The sequence below is a fragment of the Alligator mississippiensis genome, chromosome 3, assembly GCF_030867095.1.
Source record: "Alligator mississippiensis isolate rAllMis1 chromosome 3, rAllMis1, whole genome shotgun sequence".
NCBI lineage: Eukaryota > Metazoa > Chordata > Crocodylia > Alligatoridae > Alligator > Alligator mississippiensis.
The window spans coordinates 196057901-196078937 of NC_081826.1; the positions used below are offsets into that span (position 1 = coordinate 196057901).

The window sequence follows — 21037 nt, forward strand, 5'->3', positions numbered from 1 at the left end:
CAGTGGCGTGCAAGCTGCGACTTCGGGGTCTATGCTCCCCCACACGCAATCCGGGGTCTAGGTCCCCGTCTGCAACCTACGGGTTGTGCCCGCGACCTACTGGCCGCGCTCCTCGCCGCCAGTTGCTCACGCACTGGCGTGCGAGTAATTGAGGCCTCCTCCAACCCCTACAGCCTCGCCCAAGCCTCCGGGTGTAATAACACAAACACAAAGCAAAACCACAAGCCCCTAGGCTGTAACACAAATGCAAGCCGCCTGGCCATAACTCCTCATCATAGCTCAAGCCTCCAGGGCTATCCTGAGCTGTACTTGCAACTTAGGCTCCTTCCCATATCTCGGCCGAGGGAGCTCCTGCCTCTCCGGCTGCTGGCAGAGAACTGCCAGCCTGGCCTCAGCCCTGAGCTTTATAAGGGCCAGGCCCTGCCCCCTACCGGCAGCTGGCTCCCCTTAGTTGCTCCGGCAACCCACAGCTGTACTCACTTGGTTCTGCCAGGGCTCTCTCCCTGGCAGTTTCTCCTCTCTTAGGAGCAGGCACTAAGGTGCCCTGCGACACTCATTTATTTAGCTGCAATTCAGTTTGAGGTGGCATTTCCTGTGTCTGATGAGTTTTTTCTTTTTTTGTCATACTATTATTTTTTGTCATGTTCTTTTCTATTGCTGCCATGTACCAGAATATCACTGACAAACACTTTAGTTCCTGTCAGTTCTTCTAGGAGTTCATAAAGCTTTGTCTGAAATATCTCTTGTGAAGACAGTATGCCAAAAAGCATTCTCTGGACACTCCAGTAGAGTGCAGAGAGGGCTTAACTTGCTGCTTGAGCTGTTTGTTCAGTCTGGTCTTTCAGGGTGCTTGTACACATGATGAAGGAGTCATGTACATGTGATGAAAATTGCGCTTTTGTGTGGCTTAATGGCATCACACTTTACATGTACACAAGTTTTTGGCAATTTAAATGAGTTTGCAACAACATAAACTAATCCCCATCCTGATGTAGTTAGCTTGCAATGATGCAACTTGGAATGGTGCAGCCATTAATCGGTCATGTGTACACGGTAATTCACTGAATGACATGTGGGGGAGCCCCTTTGTAGCTCATTATGTGTTACTTCAATTTTTGTGTAGTGAGCATCCTTGTCCACCAAGTGTCACTACAATTTGTAGGTATTTGTGTGTAATGAATGTTTTAGGACATCCTTAGCAGGCCAGGGGGGGAACCCTGGTGAACACTGCTGACTGGCGCCAAAACTTGCAACAGTCGCATAGCTCTTGCTTGGCCAGCAAAAATCCACAGACTGCCCAGCAACAGCCATGAGGAACCCCTGCTTCCCTCCATGCTGCACCTCTAAAACATCCCTTTGCAGCTGGCTGGGGCATAATTTTCCCCTAATGCCATTAATTTGCTTGTTGGTTTTACATAAACCTGACAAACGCAGTTCTATGAGCCCGCATGAACAGTAAGCATGCCTGCTTTATGAATAGCAGATGAGTTCTGTCAGCATTCATTCCCTCACCAGCTATGTTTGAAGTGCTCAGCAGTTCAGACCATGTCCTGCTGGGAGTGGTGTCTTGACACATGGGTTGCTGGGTAGTCTGATGTTGTGTCATGCCCCAACAGGGAGCCTATGGGCACCCATTGGGGGCCTAACTCTCAGTAAATGGCTCATTGGGTAGCCTGCTACTGTGCCATGGCATACAGAGGACTAAAAAACCTAGCAGGTCTAAAAGATGTCCAAAATAAGTATGCCTATAAGATACAAAGTTGTCACTGGTGCAGAACCCCCCCTTTCTGCCTTGACCCTGCCTGGTGCCAGCATGTCCAATGTCCAAACTTTTCCAAGAAACAACGGGGGGGGGGGGAGAGGGGAGTGAACTTCCCTTGGCCTAGGGTACCCCCTTATTGATATGAGATGTCTAACATTTGGGGGAGAACAGAGTGGACTGGGGCGTGTAGGTCTAGGTCCAATTGGACCTCCACCAAAACAAAGAGCCTGGTGCGGATGCTGGGGGAGCCTGAAGTTGTGTGCCAGTTCATCTACCTTGATGCTGCCAGGAGAATAGGTGAGAGGGGCACAACAGGACAGTGGTCCAGTGCTGTGTCAGGGCAGAGCTGCTGCAGGCAGCTTTCCACAGGGATGTCGCAAGAGCACAGCAAGTCAACCCACTGAATGACATGGCCCATTACAGATACCTCCAGCTGCTAATGAAGGTACTGGATTGGCATTGACTCATAGGGACAGAGGCCTCTGGGGCATCCTCACCTGCTGAGACATCACCAACCACTGCTGCAACTAGTGGAGCTCTAGTGGAGAAGATGGGAGCTCTAGTGGGTACTAGGCATGTCACCTGCTGCTTCCTCCAAGGAGGATAGACCACGGAGCTTGACCGCCACTCCTGGTATGTGAAGCCCCGGGGACCCTTTAAGTTACCTGTCACCTGAACTGACAGCTGCAATTAGGCTGGGCTGTGAGGTGAAGGGGAAACGAGGATGGCATAGGCTTTAAAGACCCTGGGAATTTGTGGGCAATGCATGGAGGTACAGGGCAACGCACAGCAGGGAGGCATGCCAGTGGCCAAAGCAGCTGAGCACTTGTTTGCAGCCATTCAGGGCCTGCTGCCAGGCACCCCTTCTCAGTAATTTTGGGCCCACCACTCTTTATCCACTTGCAAGATTCACTGAGTGCATCTTTTTAGAGCATTGAGCATCCTTAATTAACTCTATTTTCTGCATTTCTTGATTTTCAGCTCTGCTTGCAATGCTACTGCTGAGGACATGCAGGTTACCAAGGCAGGTTGCCACTGATGCTTGCATGGACAGGATCGTGAAGTCCCTCAGCGACTGTAAGCATTGGATGTGTGAGATGGTGAGACAGATCCATCTGGCTATGGACAGATTCATGGCCATCCAGCATGACAGGAATCACTCTGAGTCCAGGAGGCATTTCCAGACCCAGGAGGACTGGCAAATAATGGCTGGGCTCATTGCTATGATTCTATGGCTGCTGGTCATTGTCCCTGCTCCTGCCTGGGAGTGGGACAGGCCAGTATGGATCTGTGCTCTGCCATCTACCAGGTTGCAGTCAAGCTTAGAAAGTCCACCTTAGAGCCAAGGTCTTTCAGTTAGAAATGATTATTGCTTAGATTGTTTTTTCATTCGTGAACCATGCATCATTATGGTAGTAAAAAATAAATTCCTCTGTTGTAGTAATTATGCATTGTTATCTTATAAAAGCTGTTCTGTGGTTTGTTTAATTATGGTTAATATTTGGTTTGTAAATAAAGGTTTCTATTTGCTTTGTTCGATTCTTCATTTCTTGTTCCCTGTGTGTAAGAGGGAAAGTGTAAAAGGGTTGGAGGAGGGGGATTGCTGGCTTGTAGGGTGAAGGGCTTGCATGAGCTGCTGATAGGCATGCCTGTCTTTCAACAGTGGCAATTAGCAGTTAGTCAAACCTGCCTGCCCGGTTTTGAATTTGCTTTGTTCTCCTTCACTGCGACTCACCAGCTGAACTCCTGATCCCTGAAAAGCTGCATTGGCTCAGGAAATATGTGCGCTGTGCAGAACTCAACCAATTATTGTTCCCCTTATTAACAAAATTCTGGGCCAGCCCACCACCACCAAGCCTGGTTTTGGCCACTATGTATTTCTCTGGTCACAATAATAAGAGCCTGGGTCTTGAAAGCCCTCGGCCACTCCCCAAACCTCCCCCCAACCTTGGGTGTGGTTACTGGGGAGCACTGAGAAGCACTGGGTTTGCTCTCCACATTCTGGGCAAACCACCCCCCGCATCAGTCCAGAGGTGGGTGTGTCCTCTTTCATTAGTGCAATGTATCTGAAACAAGCCTGGGTTTTCTTTGTTTTGGCTTACCTTCCCTCCAAAACCCACACCTCTACAACCCTTCCCATTACAGCAGACAGACATGGATGAAAATTCATTTTAATTTCACTAAAGCATTTATTGTATTGTCAGTAACCAAAGCAGAACTGAAATAATGCAGGAACACAATGCCCACTCCCTGTTTTCCTACAGAAGCAACAGGACTAACAGCTAAAAACCCATCACCTGGCTTTTCTTTCCCCACAGTACCCCCTCTGTCTCACCCTCCCCTTCATCTGTAAAGCATAGTGGAGCTCTCCTTGGCCTACTAGAGTAGGGGTGCCTATTGCTTGCAGGCACAGTGGCTGTCACTGAGGTTGTCGCTATGGAGGAGTTGATCATGGATAGGGGCCTCCATGAGGGTCAGCTAATGGATAGGGGCATGCACAGTGGATGTCACATGGGTGGTCCTGGGTGGGGGAAGGGGCAGCTCATGAATGGGGGCCAGGGTCATATATCTAAGGAGCTCCTCTCTAAACATAGCCTCCACTTGCTGGCTCTCTGAAATATCCTGACAGGACTGTCTGGCCAGGTCAAGAAGTTCTCATGTGTTGGGCATGATATCCCAGTGAGCTGCTGCCTCTTGTTCTTCAACCTTTCTATACACCTCCTGGAGTTTGTCCTGCCATTCATCTTCAGACTGTATTCATGATTCTGAGGCTGCCACCAAAGCCTCCATCATGCTTTCTCTTGACCATTGCTGCCTGCAGCAGTGTTCACGCATTCACTCAGCTCCAGTCTGTGCTGGTTTCCACACTTCAGGCACACATCTCCACCTTCTAGCAGATGCAGTAGCTGGTAACAGGAATGGGGCAAAAATGGTATTCATGGTCAAAGATCTCACCCCTACTCTCTGAGCAGACAGATCTGAATGAGCTTATCCATTTAGTCTTCTGCCTTTTTTCTGCTGAACATTTGACAGATTTCAGGGTTAATTCCCAAAAAACCTAAAATCCCAAGGTTACAGGAACTTGGGGTGTGTAGGAATTGAAATGCAAAGAGCAGGCCTGTTAATGCTGTTAATGTGAATGTCCCTATTCAACAACCTTTAATTCAGGGTTCGGCCATTTCAGTGTTCTGCTCAGCGCCTGCCTTTTTTCTGCTGAACATGTCGTTGAAACCTGGGTGCAAGGAGATTTTGGATATTTGTGACTTCGATATTACTTGGTGGTTCTGGTACCTCGATGCCTGGCACAGCTTTTGATGTGCTAATGGGAACTATTCAGAAAGAGCACCAGACCTTACACCCACATTTATTCCCCGGCTTCTGCCAGGTTAGGGGTGTTTGCTGGGGTGATCCTTCATGGTGGGTCTATTCATTGTTTCGCTAAGCACTATTATCCACAGCCCTGGGTGGATCATGGGTTTCTGGGGTCATTGGGCATCCCAAGTTTTTAGGGGAGGAATAGTTACAGGAGCCTGACGTGTGTAGGAATTGAAATGTAAAGAGCAGGGCTGTTATAATGCTATGACCCTATTCAATAGCCCTCCCTATTCAACCCCTTTAGTACAAGCAGGTGGTGGTTGGAGCGAAACAGTAGCTTTTGTGTCCTGTATAACAACATGGTTTTGATGAATCCTGATGGAATCTGCAAGGAGAACCAGATGCTGCTGGATGCCCTGGAGGTGTCTAACTGAAGAATGGAGGCACTTAATAATGTACATACTGCTACTGAACACAACACAGGTTATGATGGACCTTCTACAATGTGCTAAGTCTGGGCAGCAGCTTCTGAGGCCTTGCTATACCAGTCAATGGGCCATGAGTTAGAGTTGGAGAACTGAGAGGAAGCCATGGATCTCAAGGATGACAGGGTTCTGTGGATCAACCAATAGAGCAATGATCTCAAGGCCTGGGTCCATGCAAGCAGCTCTGACAGATGGGAGTGCATCGTACTATTGACATGGGATGATCAACAGTAGCTTGAGAGCTTCTGCATGAACAGGGACACCTTTGTGCACATAGTCTTTCTACTGTTGCTGCACTTTATGCACCAGGACACTGTCATGCATCACTCTATAACACCAGAAAAGAGGGTGACCATGGCTATCATGAAAGTGGCCACCCTCACCAACCTCTGCTTCATTGGAAACCAGTTCAGTGTGGATCCCTGCACAGCTGGAATGGTGATATGTGAGGTATGCCAGGTGCTGCAGGACATCATAGCAAACAGCTTAATCTGCCTCCATAACCCCAGGCAAGTTATTGAAGGCTGCAAGGCCATGGATTCCCTAAGTGGGTGGGTACATTAGGCAGCACACGCATCCCAATCTGATCTCCATCCCAGGGGAGCTGGTCATTCACCAAGAAGAAGGGATTTGCTTTGGTGATCCTTCAGGCCATAAATGATGATCACTGAGGATTATTCACTAACATTTATACAGGTTCGGCAGGGAGTATGCATGATGTGCATATCTTTTGAAACTTGTTGCTTGGCATGATGGAGAAAGGACAATATGTTCCTGGAGTTCCCAATGCAGTGATCCAGGGTGTTGCTGTGCCCCCACTTATTATAGCAGATGCAGCTTACCTGTCCCTGCCCTGGCTCATGAAACCATATGGAGGACAAGTTACTGGCTGGCAAAAGATGGTATTCAACTACTACCACAGCAAATGCTGGATTCATAGATTCATAGACATTAGGGCTGGAAGGGACCTCGGAAGATCATTGAGTCCAGCCCCCCGCCCGAAGGCAGGAAGTCAGCTGGGGTCATAGGATCCCAGCAAGATAAGCATCCAATTTTTTCTTGAAGGTGTTCAATGTAGGTGCTTGAACCACCTCCGATGGCAGGCTATTCCAGACCTTGGGGGCTTGGACAGTAAAGAAATTCTTCCTTATGTCCAGCCTGAAATGGTCTTGCAGTAGTTTATAACTGTTTGACCTCATCATCCCTTGGGGTGCTATGGTGAACAAACATTCCCCCAAATACTGGTGGTCACCCCTGATAAACTTATAGGTGGCCATTAGAGCACCCCTGAGCCTGCACTTTTCCACACTAAAGAGCCCCATGGCTCTCAGCCTGTTGTAAGGTATGTTTTCTTGACCTCTGATCATGCACATGGCTCTTCTCTGGACTCTCTCAAGCTTCTCCACATCCTTTTTGAATTGTAGGGCCCAAAACTGGATGCAGTACTCCAGCTGTGGCCTCACCAAGGCTGAGTGCAAGGGGAGAATGACGTCCTAGGATTTGCTTGAGAAGCATCTATGGATGCAAGCCAGCGTTTTGGTCACTTTACCAGCAGCAGGATCGCATTGAAGGCTCGTTTCCATCTTGTGGTCAATGATGACCCCCAAGTCTCTTTCTTCCTTAGTGCTAACAGCATAGCACTGCCGAGCCTATAAGGATGCTGTAGGTTTTTCCTCCCAAGGTGGAGAACCTTGCATTTTTCAGTGTTAAACACCATCAGGTTCTCATCTGCCCATTTGCTGAGTCTGTCTAGGTCAGCCTGGATCACCCTCCTGCCTTCAGGTGTGGATGCTTTGCCCCAAATTTTGGTGTCATCAGTGAACTTGGCCAGTCCACTTCTGACTCCAATGTCCACATCATTAATGAAAATGTTGAACAATATGGGTCCAAGGACAGAGCCTTGGGGGACCCCACTGGTCACAGGGCACCATGACAATTGACTTCCATCAATTACCACCTTCTGGGTCCAACCACGGAGCCAATTTCCCAGCCAGCGGATCGTGGTGGACCCAAGGCCACAATTGGCCTGTTTTGCCAAGAGATGATCATGGGATACCAGAGCAAAGGCTTTTTTGAAGTCAAGATATATGACATTAATCTCTTCTCCCTTGTCCAGGTGATAGGTCACCTGGTCATAGAGGGAAGTGAGATTGGTCGAGCAAGACCTACCTGCAACAAACCCATGCTGGCTATCCCTAAGGATGCTGGTGTCGGCCAGTCCATTAAGGATGGCCTCTTTAATAAACTTTTCTAAGACCTTCCCCAAGATAGAGGTCAGACTGATGGGCCTATAGTTAGCCGGATCCACTTTCCTCCCTTTCTTGAAGATAGGCACCACATTGGCCTTCTTTCAGTCTTCGGGCACTACACCAGAGCACCAGGAGTTCTCAAAGATCTGTGCCAGAGGCTGGGCTATGATGCTCGCCAGCTCCTTGAGTACCCTGGGGTGTAAACTGTCAGGGCCAGCTGACTTGAAGGTATCCAGCCTCTCAAGGTGTTCCTTCATGACATCAGCATTGATGGAGGGCAGGGAATCTCCCTCACCCGGACCTCCCTGTCCCATAGTAGGCATGGGAGTCCCATGGGACTGATGAAAGACCAACACAAAGTACCCATTTAATAGGTTGGCTTTTTCCTGGATGTCTGGATGACTGTGGAATGTCCTTTTGGCCATCTGAAAGCATGGTGGAGGTCACTGAACTACAGGCTCAAGATGGAGCCAGAAAATATTATGGCTTTGATTATGGCAGCCTGCATGCTTCATGGTATTTGTGAGACTAGAGGGGAGGTGTTCAGTGAGTCCTGATCTAAGGAAGTGCAGGAGGCAGTGGCCAGACAGATGTGGGCAGGCAGGGCATTGTGCCCCCTATGATTAGCATGCAAATGCTGGTCAGGAACCCATTGTATGGAATTGCCTAGCTGCACACATTCTGGCTGCTGTAGATGGAGAGGGTGCTCTGTAGGCCACTGAACAATCAGTGCTAAATGCTAAACCACTCTGCAGTTACCTTTGAGTGTTTCTATAAATAAATAATAAAAAAAATTAATTGCAACACTTCTGTCTGTCTCAAAGTACATTGTCTCTAGTTTGGGGGGGGGGGGCAGGCTGTGGGCATGGGGGAGCTAGAGAGGGCTGAAGTCTACAGGTTTTCCTTTGCTTTGCATGTATGAAGGGGGTGTGTGGAATGTGGCAAGGACATTAAAATTGATCACATTGGTCACATTAACTTGATGCCTAATATACATGTGAAAAAATAAGAAATTCATGGGGTGCTGATTTGTGCACATATTATAAGCACTTGGAGAATTTCAGTGCCCTGTTCAGAGAGAGGGGAGGTGATAATGAAGCAGCTCTCTGCTCCTGTCTCCTGGAAGGGGGCAGGGTATGTCCAGTCAGAAGGCCAGGGTCTCTAGTTAGCCTGTGGGGAGGGCGGGGTGAGCTTGGATGGTTGTTATGTGGATTTGAATTTGGCAGGCAGAGCATGGGGGACAGCCTGAGGAAACTGGGATTCGGAGGGCTATGGGAACCAAAACCCTAACAGAGACATGGGGAGCAGTGTCTGGGAATGGAAGGGAAACATTGAATGAAACAGTGACCCCCAACAGTGAAGAAATGTGAATGCAGGAATGTGGGTGAAGAAGTGGGGGGGAGGGCCTGGCTTTTTCCAGGATTGAGACCCCCTATAAAATAATGCAGGGAGTGCATTATCACAGTTCTAATTAGCATACCACAATACTCCAATATGCATATGAAAAGATAAAGAAGAAATTCGTGGGTTGCAGATTTGTGCACATATTATAAGTGCTCGGTCAATTATAGTGCCCTATTCGTAGGGGTAGTTGTTTGAGTGAAATAAAAACAAAAAGGTGGATTTGCACACAAAATAAAGTTTACTTGATGACATAGAAACAGGAAAATAAAAAATAAGATAAAAATAAAAATAAAGATAGACTGAAAAGAATAAGAATAAAATAAGAAAAATTAAAAAAATATTGGTGCAAACAGCATTTCAATTTAGGGGGCATAGAATGCAACCCTGAAGGATTAAACCCCTGTCATGTGTACAATGGCACCCAGTTTCCAGACTGAGCATAACCTACAGCAAATATACTTGCTGCAAAATACTTGCAAATGACAACACCTGCAGTGGGTAACCTGTACTGTTATTTTGTTTAAATCAGTGATGTCCAACTTGCTGCCCGTGAGGGATTAATTTGCAGACTGTGGGCTTCCACTGGGGTGCCGCTTCCCCATGGTCTGGCTGCTGCTGTTGGGGTCTCTGGGGCTCCCCTCCCTCTTCCAGTTTCTGCTTCCTGTCCCTGGATGTGGTGTAGCCTGCAGGGCCCAGGAAGCTGTGTCTCTGGGGGAAAGGGGGATGGAGATAGTTTATGACCTGCATTGTGGTGTGGCTGGGAGTCAGCTCCTGGCTGCTCCCAAGTTAAACAGCACAAGTGTAAAGCTAAGGGTTCCTGTATATCCAGATTGTAGTAGTATTGTTCTGTTTAGGTAGTTGTTATGTTCAGGTAGTTTGAAAAAAGGAGGATGTGTTTGATAATATATTTTTTGGACCAACACCTATAGTTGGAGGAAATGATAGACAAGCTTTGGGGCACAAAGTGGCCATTCCTGATTGTCTAATAGTGTGAGGATTCTGAACCTGTACATCTTGAAAAATCAGTTTTTCACGCAAAATGTCCAAAATGTCACATGAAAAGGTGGTTTCAGAATAGTCTGACCACATTTAATAAGGAATTAGAAATCAAGTGCCTTCCAGTTTGGGGTTTTGTTAGGAACTATAGTCATAGAGAAGACTCAAATCAAGAAATTAGAGTACAATAACTTCTTTCCCCAAAATCAGAGATGTTCAGATTGAGGCAGATTTGAGGTCCTGTATTTTATTCCCTCTATATAAAATAGCTAAAAAGTAAAATGTCATATACTTTGGTTTCTGTATTTATAATAATTTGTATGATGGTTATTATTAAATGTAGCGTCTGATAAAGTCAAAGAGCTGTCCATCCAGAATGCTGTAATCCAAAAATCCCAGGTGGAGCTCTGGATGACCAATAAACTGAAGAATACTGGGAAACAAGGGATCTCTCAAAACTGTGGTTTGAAAACAAAAATAGAAACACTGATTGTGTCTTATACACTGTTTTTAATAGAACCCACTGCTTATGAATTATTTCAAGTTAGGTATCCTCAGAGGAAACTTTACATGTAACAGATTGAATTACCTTTGAGGAACAGATATATTGTTCTCTCAGACCTGATCCAAAGTCTACTGAATTCAAAAGAAAAGTTCCTACTGGCTTCAATGAGCTTTGGGTCAGTTTGTGTATCTCAGTTTTTGTTAAAGTGCTGTTCAGTTTCAGTACCGGAGGTTTGAACGCTTAATTTCTGTCTGTGGGTTGTAGAAATTCAAATTCAGAGTTACAGTTAAAAGACACCAGAACCAGAAGTGTGACAGCAGCTCAGGTACGCAAAGCCTAGATAGCTTTAAGTACTGTTGATCAGTTTATTTAGTGTTTTAATTTGAAACACTAACAAACAGTTATAGGAAATTCTCACTTCACTGAAAACTCCTATCAATCCTGGTTTTACATTACAATATTTTTCTTTTCTCTTTTGTTTGAAGCTCTGACTCTGACTCTGAAGAAGAGCCAATTACAGAGGAAGAACTGGCCAAACTGAAGGAAGAAGTAGAAGAGAAAAAGAAACTAATTGCTACATTACGAAACAAGCCATGGAAGATGAAAAAGAAATTAGCTGTCTTGAAGTATGGTCTCATTTCCTTATGAAATAATTGTTGGTCTGTTACCTGCATGGCATAGTCCTTTCTTGAGCTTTTTTCTCTCAACTTTTGACTTCTTTTTTTTTCTATATCTATGGACTTATTCAATTTTAAGCAGATTCAAGTCCACCTCATTTTCACTCTGAAAGCTCATTCCTTTCAGAATGAAAGGATGTGCTGTTGTGGATCAGTATTAATTTATCTATAGAGACTTGGGGTCAAAACATGGAGGGTCTTTCTGACCATGGTTTCCCCCCACATCAACTGGTAAAATTACTTTTGCCTTAGTACTGCCCAGGATGCTCTCTTGCCTGTATTCTTAGCAAATATTTCAAGATTAATGGGGAAAACACTTTTTCTCTTAGGGTTTTGGGAAAATGAATAATATAATAATTGAATTTGTGAAAAAAAAAAACTTTAGGAAGGTTGGCTCGGCATTTTATATATTTGCTGGTATGTCACAGGCAAATCCTGCCTTTTGCTTTAGTGAATGCTTCACTTCCATTTTAACTAAAGTAAAAAGAGATTTTTTTTTTTATGTCTATGGTGCCTATTAACATTATTTGCCTGTTATGTCCCTGCTTAGATTTTAGAGTTTTCAGTTTAGCTAATGCTTTTCAAAAGTCCGTTCTGCCTGACCTTCTACTATGTAGGTTTGAACTCTTCTGTCTGATTTGCATTTAGTGATGATGTCAATTTTCTGCAAAGTGATTCATTTAGTATGGTACACAATTTTATTTAAAAGTTAATTAGTTTAATCACAATTCTAGATTTAAATGAAGTTTAAAGTTAATAACTACATTTCTAAAATCCATGCTGAGAAACTGGCCACGGGCGGGCAATTATTTTGGGCGGAATGCCACTTACTGAGTTTTGGCAAGCCACAGCATGACAGGCATCCAGGGGCAGATAAATATTAATTTTTTTAATTTTTTAGGGCCTGGTGGGCCACATCCAGCCCGTGGGCCGCATTTTGCCCACCCCTGGACTAGGCATACATTACATTTGAGGTATTAAAATAACTGTGAGTATATACATATATTCTCTGGGTATTTTGCATAATCACAACAATAGTTTTTTATATGGTTTAGACATTAATGCAGCTCCCTGCTATAACTCATAGCACTTCACAGGATGCATTATGAGTTACAGCAATCCCCAGACCCAACAGACATTTTCTGTTGGGTCCTGGGGGTTGTGGGATTCAGCTGCAATTTGGAGCAGCTGTGAGTCTGCCCCTAGCCCCACCCCTCCCCCCTCCAAGCCCCTTCCACCATTCCCTTCTCCCCTTTCCATTTAGACACAAGTTAATGAAAGCACTTTACTTTGGAGTGTTTTCATCTGAACCCTCATGTATCAAGTGTTCAGATTGTTATGTGACTGGGCCTCTTTAAAGCATTCTGCAGCCATGCACCTATGTTTGGTCACAGCTGTAGAGTGCTTTCAGGGCCAGATCAGGGAAAAAATGTCACTTCTGACTGGGCCTATAGGCTTCCACAGCTTTTTTTGAAGTAGGCCTTAAAGTATTTTAATAACTTACTTTCTCCAGAAAAAATCTCTGTAGGAAGTAGAAATGACAGTTCTTCAGAACAGTTTCTTTATAGTGAAATCTATTTTTTATAAACTGAAGAATTATATATGTTACCATGTCTCTATCAATTATGATTCCCAAAATAGTTACCATTTGTATCAGAAAATCCTATTTGAGCTTGCCACTGTTATATATAGAAACTCATGCATAGCACAGCTCAGAAGACCAAAATAAGATAATCAAATAAACAGCCAAAATAAAAAAAAAAAAACAGAAAAAAAGATTAACTAAGAGCCAGTAAACTGGGTCAGATTTTCAGACATAGGCATAATAAGGCATCTCAATCCACATTTAGCTGACTAGATAGATGTGTAGGAGTTGTTAACCCAGTTATTAAGTACCAAAATACTGATATTTTCTAGAGCTTATTTTCATAAGTGACTTAAAAACTCTGAAATTCATGTCCCATTTACTCCAATAAAAGTGTGGAGCACTACAGATTTTGAATTCGTTTAACTCTGTACATTTAGGAATCAATCAGTATTGTTTACTGAACAATGTAGCATGGAGACATTTTTATACCAACTTAAAAAGTGCTCATATCAATATAGACCAATTTACTGATTCCTAACGAATAGTTTACAGACAGCATGTTATCTGGAAGCATTTCTAACATCAGTTGTAGACATAGGAAACTAAAAAGCTAAAGCTGACAGAGGAGCATAGGACGTTAAAGGAGAATGAAGCACAATGTTACCTGAAGCACGTTACTTTCCCTGTATTGTTGTTCCCAAGTCCACAATATCTGGGAACCATTGGTTTAAGACTTATTGGCACTCTATCCAAAACAACTTCAGTTAACATTAGGTGTTAAAATCAATTAAAATATAAATCCTAAATCTTGATTATCCATTCCTTAGTAGCTATTCCAGAATAATTTTATATGCAAACAAGCCACATGCCTGTATGAATAAAAACTGAGTACCTAAATCCAAACACCCCATTTAAAAAATGGCTGCTTTGGCTGCTTTTGGTAAGGCTATACCTATGTAAATTTCTTCAGGAATCCAAATTTGAGAATGTTCATCTCAAGATTTTAGTTTCTAGTAATGATTTGCTCCCTCCATTTCTTTACTCTTCTTTGACCAGTCATTTGACAATTTGAGTTATGATTGGACATGTGCAATTTATAGAAAATAATTGTTACACAAGGGAAGATGTTAGGGACTCCAGTGTTCTTCAGTTAGGAAAAGCAGATTTTTCCATTCGTGCTCCTCCAATCAATATAGTGTGAGAATATTCCACCATAGCTTTCAAAGCTGTTTCCTTAGTCCATGGCTCAGGGGAGAATTTCCATTCCAGTCTATCCATTCTAAAGATCAGAAAAAGTTTTGACATTTTGACTTTTTGTCCCAATTTGGCCTGGGAAAATGTTTTGAAATCATGAAAAGTTTTGTAGAATGGGAATATCAATTCCTGCCTTGCTCTAATATTATATTGCAAAGAACTTTATTCTATTTTGTAGTGAAGTATGTTTTAAGCTACTCTTTAGCTTTCTTTTGAAAATGTGTGAACTGTAATTTTTTTTTAAATGTTGACAGTGCAGATGCAGAACTAGAATCTGCATGGAAAAATTAGGTTACACTTACATTAATGCCTAGCTTAAGTCCACAAGGGACAAACTTCATAGGCTGAAATGCCATTTCTAATAGCATTGCTTGGGTAACTGACTGTTTTGTGGAAAATTCCATACCAGCTTTCATTTCTAATTTACTTCCCAGTACCCTGAATTGTGGATTTCACATCACCTCATCTGGCCTCTCAGTATTGTGTGAAGACCAGTATATAGACAAGAGCCATCCATAGATGCTCTCTTTTATAATATGGAGTTTCAAGTTATTAATGTCCAGTCTTCAGACCTTTGAAATTCTGGAAAGAGGCTGGGGAAGGATACAAATGAAGGATAGGATTGTGTGTATAAACCAGATTAAGTATGTGCATCTCAACCAGCCATATAACAAATAGATGTTCTGGGTTGTGAGCAAGGGCCATTTTGCAATTTGGGAACCTCATTATATCTGAGGGCAAAATTTCTCCCTCTGAAGAAATGATCTGTCCCTTGCCAATTTACCTCCATTGATTCCCTACTCACACAGGCTTTTCTTCTTTAAGGAATAATCTAACCTCTGGCATGTCTAATCACTGATCTCAATTACCTCGCAAAAGGCAATATTCTCTGCACTAAGTGTAACCGAATTAAGGAAGGATGGTGTTTCATGTGATACCATGCTGTTATTCCAAGATGTTTACGATAGACTTCAGATGAGTTTAGTGCCTTAGAAAGATGTCAGATTAGCCAGCAAGGAGAATCCAGTGCTTTGTTAATCATGTGAGAGTTAAACCAAATGCTGTAAGTCTGTAAGATTCTCCACATTGTCAGACTAGTGCATATTCACTGTGAACTGGAAAGAGTGCCACTAAGTACTGGAAGGTGATCCTAAAGGGAAAAATTACAAGCTAAACCATCACCTGCTGCATGTCAGTGTAGCTCCAATGAAAAGCATGCCCATTTACCACAGCTGATGATCTGATGCATATATGTTAATCTACCCAGTCCCCTAATTTCCCTAGTTTGTTTCTTGTGTCCTGTGGAGAAAGGAGAGAATGGGATTGGGTAAAAGGGGGCATTTAATAATAGGGTTACTCTATTTGGTTTTGAAATACAGGTCTAATTCTTGTTGCAGGTTATCAATTATATTTTAGTTACATGAAGTGTGCAGTGTAAATCCGTAGGGGCCATAAACATCTGTGTAGTATCTCTCTATTATCGAAACCTCTTAAGTTACCATATATTGGGCAGCTCTATAGGGGCACATGGTAGCTTGCCCTGTAATGATAATTCTGTCTTGTTTAATCTTTCCACAAACTTAAAACTGCATAAGGCCAGAATGTCACAGGGCAGCCGGGCACTGTGAGTGTATCAATTTAGTTACAGGCTGACTGAGTACTGCAACTGTATCAGCCACTGGGCTGTTTGATTTGGGATTGAGGAGGTGAAGTTGGGAGGGAAACAATGGCAAGTTTCACTTATAACAGTAAAAATGAATTTTACTAATAACAGCAAAAGATATAGTTTACATGTATAGCAGTTAATAAAAAGGTTAAGTTAATAAACAGACAACATAATAATAAAAGTTAAAAATTGGCAGTGATAATAAAAACAGATAGACAAATCAACAGAGAGTTCCCACTTGGTTAGCAACTTATCAATAGTCCCTCAGTGTCAGGTACACGTCAAGTTGATTCAGCGAAGTCAGGTGTCCCTGATCCACGCTGTTGAAGGAAATACCAGGGAAAATCCCTCAGTCAGGATCTGGTCCTCTCTCACACTGGGAGTAAGAGATCCGGGGGCATGGGATAGCAATGACCATTCTGTTCTGTCCTTCCTGCTGGTCACTTAACGTGCATGTTCTTTTATATCCTGTTTTATGCTAATCTATTGGTTTTAGAGTCACTCACAATCTTACCCTATAGCTGTTACCATATGGGGTTAAAAGGTGTTAGTAATCATTATAATAGGTTACTGCCCAAGCTTGTGTTTACTCAATAAGCAAATCACACCACATCACTTTGGGGTCTGAGATTAGCATATTCCCTCCCAACTTCACCTCCTCAATCCCTAACCAAACAGCCCAGTGGCTGATACAGTTGCAGTACTCAGTCAGCCTGCAACTAAATTGATACACTCACAGTGCTCAGCTGGCCTGTGACACCAGTAAGATTACAGTTTAACAACAAACACATGAAGAAGATGGTAGACCTACATCAAGCATTTATTCTTCACGAAGTAGCTTCAAATAAAAAAAAAGAGAGAATCATGAGAGAATCATGAGATAACTTCTGAAAGGATGTAGGAGGGAGGAATCTTGAAACAAATGTGACTCCTATAAAATAGGAAAAAGTGAGAAAGTGTTCAAGCTGTTATCAGCATCATGCCACATAAATGAATCCCAGCTACTAGTGTTGGGATTGACAGGCCTTCTACTTGCCTCTGTTGAAATTAATGGCAACACTCATTCTGACTAGTAAGAACAGGACCAGATGTTTCACTACAAACACCTGAGCATTTTTTTAGTGGATGATTTACTAAATCAGATTGGGGTAGAATTAACCAAGGGTGTATACTCTGATTAGACAAGGATGTATAGTCTTGTGTATTTAAATGATTTTCTGTGTGCTTTTCTCCAGTTGCATTATTAAAGAATCCAGAATAGCCAGAAAAAAACAGGTCTGTTATAAATGAATATTCTATAGATGTAGCATGACAAAAATGAAGCAAATCACATATCACATGCTTTTCTTCTCTGTGAGACAAAGGAAGGATTTCCTTTTCTGGTATTATCCTCATACCTTAGTGTGTTTGCACATTGTTACGATGAACTTAGCTGGGTATTAAATCACACTCTGATTTACTCATTATTGGTGCTAAGTCACTTTTTTAAGTGAACTGCCACTTGGCAACAATTGTGTTGCTGCCAATGTTTAGCCAATCTTTTTAAGACTTGGAGAAGTCCAAGGTATTCAATATTAATAGGATATTTCTTTTAATGAGTTTTTAGATCTTGGTGACTGAAACCTTCCTGAACTGTTACTGAAAAATGTGAACAATCCACTTGAATCCTATTCATTAGCAGTAACCTCTTAAAGCTGTAATTCATCCCTTGCCTTGCAATGCTGAAGTGCCCTAAGTACCATATATCTAGCACTTTGGAAGCTGCAACCCCATACCAAGGATTAATATTTAACTTGGGTTACTTCAGGACAATAATGCCTGGCCCTATGAAACATGCATTAGTTTCTTGTGTTGGTAATTAGATTAATAAGGTTTCTCTGAATTTAAAGAAGCTTTCACAGTTAGCTAAAGGGTTACCTTGGCCTATCTTGTGATATAGATAATTTACCTATAAACACATGATACCAGTGATTACAAAGCTTGGTTTTGTCTTTCTGTGTTGTCTTTGACACTTCCTCCTCTTAGTGAGGTTGCAGCAATGAGATTGCTGCATATAGAATTCCCCTCCTCCCTTTTCTTAAAGATTTTTCCTAAATGTGCAAGAAGGTGCAATTGAAATTGGTGGAGTAATAGGACCTCTTTTCCTTCTAACTTTCTTTAACACAAAGAGGGTGGGTGTGGGCAGAGTCTTCAGTGATATATAAATAAAGGTCTTAGAGTGACCTCTCAAGGTTGAAGACTAAGGTGAGTAGGATTTCATAATATATTTTGCACATGATAATGTGATTCATACACAAATATGTACAAGACAGGGCTGGATTTCCTGGATGGATTTCCCTAGTTTTCATGAATTTTTCAGAGCCATGGCACAGAAATTTTAGGACGCAACAGAGAAAAAAAAATCCCCCTGACCTGAACATCACCGAGAGCCATATTCTGTATCACAGGAGGCTAAATTAGAAGTAACCCACTTTAACTCCATGAATATGTCCTGATACAAAACTACTATAGAGTGAGTCTCTGAGGGAGTCTCTGAGGGATAAGGCATAAGCAAGAGGAAGAAGAAAGCACTTTGTAGTAGCTGTCTGATGACTGCAGCATCATCTGGGATTTAGGCTTTCCTTATTAGTTCCTTGCATATAACTGCACACACATTAGTTTCTTGCATATAACTGCCTCATTACCCACAGGCCCACTTTCATGCTGTGCTCCAGCACTAGATTTGCTTTTCATATATTTTGTTCAAATCTCCAGTGAGAATTTTTCATGGAACCAAATTATTATTGAAATTTGCACTTAACTATCAATTAAATAAGGTCTTTAAATTAATCATGCAAATATTCAGGGATGGTACTAATGTCTGGGCTGCCACATAGCACATAATAGCTTCTCTCTAGGTTTGCATGTGTCAGTGTCCCTTTTATGAGGGTGCTATTCATTTGGTTTTCTAAGGCTGCAGTAAGTATAAAAAAAACTCTTTAAAAATCAGCTATAACCAAAAATTTGCTGTACACCAAAGGGGAAGGCATCAAATATGACTTTTTGACACACAAAATAGATTTTCACTTTAATCCAGGTAGTGAATAGTAATACATTTCTTTCATCACATAGTAGGGCTGCATTTCATGACTTTCCTTTTATTTGCTGTGCAAGAAGTGTGGAGCTTCTGAGTACTCCTTTAATAGGAATGGTGAGTTATAAATATTATATTTAGGTTCCTCAGTAGTTGCAGTAGTAGATAGATGATGACAACCAGATACTTCAGTACTAAACATGCTGTGGAGCCTTAGTAAAGTGCAGGCCACACTGTTAGTAGTTTGTAACTAGAGTGGAAATGTTCAATAGAAAGCTGCAATGTATCTAAAAAGAACAGCAATCAGCTGTAGTAAATGAAGTTTAGTGTGCTCTGAGTTCACTAGGGACCAATTTTTATAAATCACATGCCCATCTATAAGTAAATAGGTATGAAATCATTAGGGCTGTGAGAAACAGCTATGTGTCAATTTGGTTTTAGATTCGGCCATTTTGGAGGGACATTTTCATTTTGGTGTTTTGGATCACTGTTCCATTTCGATTTGGCCAAATCTGTTTTGGAGTTTTGTCACTGTTTTGGTGACTGGCCATAGGCTATAATGGGGAATCATTAAAATGCTCATGACTTTGTCATTTCTGGCCTGGCTCAGATGAAAATTGCAGAGATGGTAGACCCTTCTAAGGTCTTGAAGCCTGCCATGTTTCAAGGAGATAGATGTGGGGGGTTCTGTGAAACTGCATCTGAACCTCCTGAAAGCAAAATCCATGTCACTTGTGTATGTGTGTAGGTGGAGGGGGATGAAACTAGCAGGGATGGTAGCCTGTAACAGGGGCCCCTCCTGGTGTCAGTTAGATCTCCATCTACCCACCTGTTTCTGGGCCAACCACCTGCCCCTTTTTCTCCTGCCATGCCTTGATGGAAAATCAATTCAGATGTTACACATGTTCAGATGTCAAATGGGAAGCTCTCCATTTAGGCCCCTGATGTCTAGGGGTGACATCCATTCCACAGCTTCATACCTTCCCTACACTGCGGCTCATGCCTTGCAGATGGCATCCGAGGCAAGCTAAGCTCAGCTCCACTGCAACCAGCAAGCCTCAGGCCTCTCAAAGATCTTAAAGGTCTGGGCTTTCCCTAGCCAGGACTGTGTATGCATGTGGTGGCTAGAGGTTATAAGATGCCTCCTACCCACCTTTCACCAGGCAGGTTTGCGGTCCTGGCATTTCTTGGGGGCTGCCATGGTCCCAGCAGTCCCACCAGGCCTCCTGACCCTAGCAGGGTGCAGTTTTAGGTCATGCCCAGGACCTGGGACCTCCTCTTTCCCCATAGCCCCAGCTCATACCTCCAAGTTTGTCTTGGCATGGGAGCTCAGCAGGGAGATATTCTTTCCCTGCTGGATAGTGATACAATGAGTGCTGCCTCCAGCTCTGAGAGTGAGGCATTAAATGGTTTTAGAAAAGAATAAAAAAAGGAAATTGGTGCAGATGGAGTGAAGATGGTAACACTCACTGCATTTGCACGTGGAGCTTGGGGAACCTCAGCAGAGGGAGGTTCACCTTGAGAAACACTAGCTGCTCCACCAAACTGGGATCCAAGGAAGTGTGGTTGGGTGTCTCAACAAGGCTGAATGCCTTCTCACTCAGAACAGTGGTTGGTGGACAGGACAGGTATTCCCAGGCAACCGTGGCCAGATCCTGCCACAAGTGGCTGTGGCTTGCTCAATAGGCAAAGGGGTAAAAGAGCAGTGGCTCCATGTCCTTGGTGAGATAGGTAGCCACCCTTTGGGGCAGGTAGCATAGGCCTTGATGCTACCTGCCCAATGCTGGGGTCTGGTGCCTTTGGGCCCCAACATAGAAGCCATGCCCTTGGCCCACATTGGCAGCACCTGTGGTGGAGGAGGCTGGCTGGTGGATGGAGTGCTGGAACAGGACAGTGGCCCCCCCTCTTCCCCATCTCCTCACACCTGCCCTTTGGCCTCCCTGACTCTGTTTACCAGCACCTCTGTCCAGTGATCCAGGGTTTTGCTAGTGTACATGCTCCTCTTCACCCTTGGATCACGCATGGGCAATGGCACATGGACCATACTGAACCGCAATGGAGTC

At 43.4% G+C, this 21037-nt stretch overlaps 1 protein-coding gene across 1 annotated transcript in view; it reads left to right on the plus strand.

Annotated features, from left to right (window-relative positions):
- The window catches only part of TMC1 (transmembrane channel like 1), a 159249-nt gene that overhangs the window by 65779 nt on the left and 72433 nt on the right, over positions 1 to 21037 (plus strand). The window contains exon 5 of the mRNA XM_059723545.1: positions 11202 to 11342. Coding sequence (XP_059579528.1) covers positions 11202 to 11342 — 141 coding nt within the window. The remainder of the gene's footprint in view (positions 1 to 11201; positions 11343 to 21037) is intronic.